The sequence below is a fragment of the Pinus tabuliformis genome, chromosome 4_1 (genome assembly GCF_031772625.1).
Source record: "Pinus tabuliformis cultivar Carrire ecotype Pingquan chromosome 4_1, CPIR1, whole genome shotgun sequence".
NCBI classification, from domain to species: domain Eukaryota; kingdom Viridiplantae; phylum Streptophyta; class Pinopsida; order Pinales; family Pinaceae; genus Pinus; species Pinus tabuliformis.
In genome coordinates, this window is record NC_142303.1 from 412,693,123 (window position 1) to 412,697,072 (window position 3,950).

Sequence of the window (3,950 nt, forward strand, 5' to 3'; positions counted from 1 at the left end):
ATAACTTAAGAAACCATGCCTAACACTTATTAATTGACTGTCTAACTATCTATATAGTTGTTGCTCGAATAGAAGAAAACAGGAACAAATCATGCAGTAATTCAAAGGCATGGACAATAATGGCGAACCATGCAAAATTTTCCATTCTTTTAAAGGAAGTATAAACATGTCCATCGACGATAGAAACCGCAAACCGCATCATTTAAGCACACTGCAAGCATCAACGGAACAGTATGAAGGTGCCAACATTAAATCAACAACAAGACTATTAATTAATAGCATAGAAACCTTGTTTCTTGCATAAGTTCTTAAAAAAATGAAAAGAAAACTATATATATAAAAGTCTGGAACTCTTTCTATAGTGAAACCCTCATACATGTCGAGTAAACCCCAAATTCAACCTTATACAAAGTTTAAATAAAAATCATGGATTCAACAAGCTTCGAGCATAAGCCTCGGTCGTCGAGAAAACCATATGCTTAACACTTCACATCGGAATCAAGTATGGAACCAGAGAACATATTTTCCAACCTGAAAGCAACTGAAGTAGACAATTGGTGGCCTTGACCATTCAGGAACAGTTCGAGGACACTCTGGTTCTACGAGAGGTGACTTAGACCGATGCAGGGTTAAAGAAGGTAACATATGAATACTTTGTTTCTTCAAGTCAATTTTATAAATTTTTACAGTCTAGAATTCTGAATCCAAATGGTCAATGACTTATGTTACAAGGAAGGCGAGCCACCATCGATGGGACCCCTCCAAACACAGGTAACTATTCCACCCCTTGGTCATTCCTTTAGTTTTCTTCTTGAGTGGGCCTAATGATCAAGAGCATGTGTTTCCTCCTAAGAAGTCCCAGGTTCAAAACAAGAGGGGGTAGAGTATGTATGCCTTCGTAGACTTAGCACTCAAATTGGTGGGTCTCTAGCAGTCAAATCATTGCTCAAAAGTGGGTGGTCTCTACACCAAGTTGGGGTAGAGTATGTATGCCTTCGTAAACTTAACACTCATATCGATGGGTCTCTAGCAGTGTTATATACACATCGAGGGTTTCTAGCAAGTCTCTAGCAATGTTATATACACATGCATATCCACATTCAGTATCACTAACAATTACCCACAAAATGATTAGTCAAACCCATCCACCATCACTAAAAAATGTCATATCAATCAAACACACAATCGTAACTACACAAACTTACACAAAATTATAAAAATTATTTACTTCAAAAATATAAAAATACATACATATATATATAACAAATGGCATATAAAATTTAAAATACATATGAAAACATTTCATATATTCACATCCACCAATACTAACTAATGTCCAAAAATAAAAATAAAAATAAAAAACATATATTATAATATATGTATAATTTAAAGAACAATGTAATTTTGACAGTAAAAAATAAATAAATGATTTCCAGCATTACACAATAATGTCCCTCATCTAAATCACATAATTCATAATCATAATCATGTGCATAAACAGAAAATCATATCACTAATCCATTTGTATTTGTATTTGTATTTGTATTGGGAAAAAGACATTCTACGCATCCCAAAACAGAGTACTCATTGCGATCAATTCTTTGTTCCAAATTCAAAAAATAAATTACATCTGACTGACACCAGTGGAAAACCAGACTTCCCACACAGACAGATATCAATTCTTTGTTCCAATTTCAAACAAGAAATCACGTCTGACACCAGTGGAAAACCAGACTTCTCCAAACAAAAAACCGCTTCCATTCCATTGAACAAAAATGGAACAGCACCTGGTTACAGTTGAAGAACAAAGAAACAAAAAGGGTTAAGCAAAACGCCTTCCTCTATCGTCAGTTTACGGAAATCTGAATTGTTTTGAACTCCATGGCAGGCGGAATCCTGGGCACAGTAACAGTCAAAACCCCATCCACACACGATGCAGAAATGCCCTCGACATTGGCATCCCCAGGCAGCGTGAATTTCCTGGCAAACTTAGGGCTTCTCTTTCTTTCCACTCGCAGATATTTACAGCCCTCCTCATCCTCGACCGCGTCGCGCTTCCGCTTGACTCCCTGGCATTCTATCACCAGCAACGTCTCCTCTTCCACATACACCTTCAAAAAAATAAACCCTCCCTGTCACTAAAATGAAACCCTAATCAAGAAACCCACCCTGCTCACTGGATTTAATTTTCGCCATTTACCTGAATGTCGGACTTGGTAAGGCCCGGAACGTCAGCGTAGAACACATACTCCTTGGGCGTTTCTTCGATGTCCACCGCTACGCCCTTGTTCTCCTCATGGTGATGGCCATCTAACCGCCTGCATTGACTTTTGAGCATCTGCAGCTTGTCATATAACAGAGGGCTCATCTCCAGCTTTTCCGGGAAGTGCAGACCACGATCATCTCCAGCTTTTCCAGAGCACGATCCATGTAACTCTTCTCCAGCTTTTCCAGAGCACGATCCAGGTAACTCTTTATCGCTCAAATCTCAATCTGAATTACCAAATTCCATAGAAAATACGTTACACTCAACTAATTTCCCCAAAAAAAAACGCCATAAAATTATTCAAACCCTCCTTAAAAGATTCTACAGACGAAAAATTGCCATAAAGTTATTCAAACCCCCCTAGCTGCCATTAAAAGACTCTACAGAAGCTTAAACCCTGCAACCAAAAATGTTAAACCCTACTAACCAAAAAGGCAAAACCGTGTATATTAGATTTACCTTCTGAAAAGAATAAAATGGATAACAGTGTATATTAGACTTACCCTCTGAAAAGAAATAAAATGGATTACAGGCAGTCACAGTGGATGGGTGAGATTCTTTGCAAATCGATTCCAAACACCAAAACTCTAGAAGCCGGACATCGATCAAGCAAATTCAATTGACAGTTCTGATCCCACCCCTCGTGATATATAGGCACATAGAAACTTCGAGAGGAAAAATTGGAAGAGAGTGGAACGTTCTCGAGCTTTACAATTGGGACGTTTAACTTTTAAGCCATCAATTGAGTTTTGGTTCACCAAAATGTTAAAATTTTAAAAAGTTTTATTATTAAGTTTTTCGGCAATTATAATTTTAAGAAAAGTAATTTAAAAATAAAGTTTGGTAAAAATAATTTATGCTTTACATGGCGCTGAACAAAATCCAATTTACAATACAAACATTTAACTTTTAAGCCATCAATTTAGTTTTGATTCATCAAAATGTTAAAATTTTAAAAAGCAAAGTTTTATTATTAAGTTTTTAGGCAATTATAATTTTAAGAAAAATGATTTAAAAATAGAGTCTGGTAAAATTAATTTAAATGTGTACAATTGTCTTAAAACTGTTTAGTTTGACTAAAAAAATTTAAAGAAAAAAATTAAAGATAAAAGTTTTAGTAAAAATTATTTAAATTGTATAGTTGTCTTAAAAGTGTTTTTGTTTGACTAAGAACTTGTTTCTTTAAATGTAATGGCCCAAGACCCACAGGGAAAAAACTGGACAAGCACCTACAGCTGGAATAGTTCAATTTAGTTTTGGTTTACCAAATTGTTAAAATTTTAAAAAGGAAAGCTTTATTATTAAGTTTTTCCGCAAGTATAATTTTAAGAAAAATAATTTAAAAATAAAGTTTGGTAAAAATAATCTAAATGTGTATAGTTGTCTTAAAAATGCTTTGTTTGACAATTAACAAAGAAATTTTAAGAAAAAATAAAGTTTGGTAAAAATAATTTAAATTTGTATAGTTGTCTTAAAACTGTTTTTGTTTGACTAAGAATTGGGTTTCTTTAAACGTAATGGCTCAAGACCTAGAGACATCTAGTAGGAGTGAAAGTTTGCCCCTTACGAACAACTAGTTGGTTATTCTAGGTGGTGTGATTTTCCTTGAATTATAATAGATTATAGATTTTCTCACCATTTATAAAAAACTTAAATTTGCATAGTGTTTAATTAATCTATTATA

General features: G+C 34.5%; 1 protein-coding gene across 1 annotated transcript; it reads right to left on the minus strand.

The window, feature by feature from the left end:
* Positions 1-1,587: 1,587 nt before the first annotated feature.
* On the minus strand, positions 1,588-2,390 carry LOC149176061 (17.4 kDa class III heat shock protein-like). The gene is made up of 2 exons (XM_089423017.1): positions 2,201-2,390; positions 1,588-2,111 (listed from the first exon to the last, which is right to left on the minus strand). Exons 1-2 carry the CDS (start codon positions 2,366-2,368, stop codon positions 1,848-1,850), a joined length of 432 nt encoding a protein of 143 aa, XP_089279143.1. The 5' UTR covers positions 2,369-2,390; the 3' UTR covers positions 1,588-1,847.
* Positions 2,391-3,950: the final 1,560 nt, after the last annotated feature.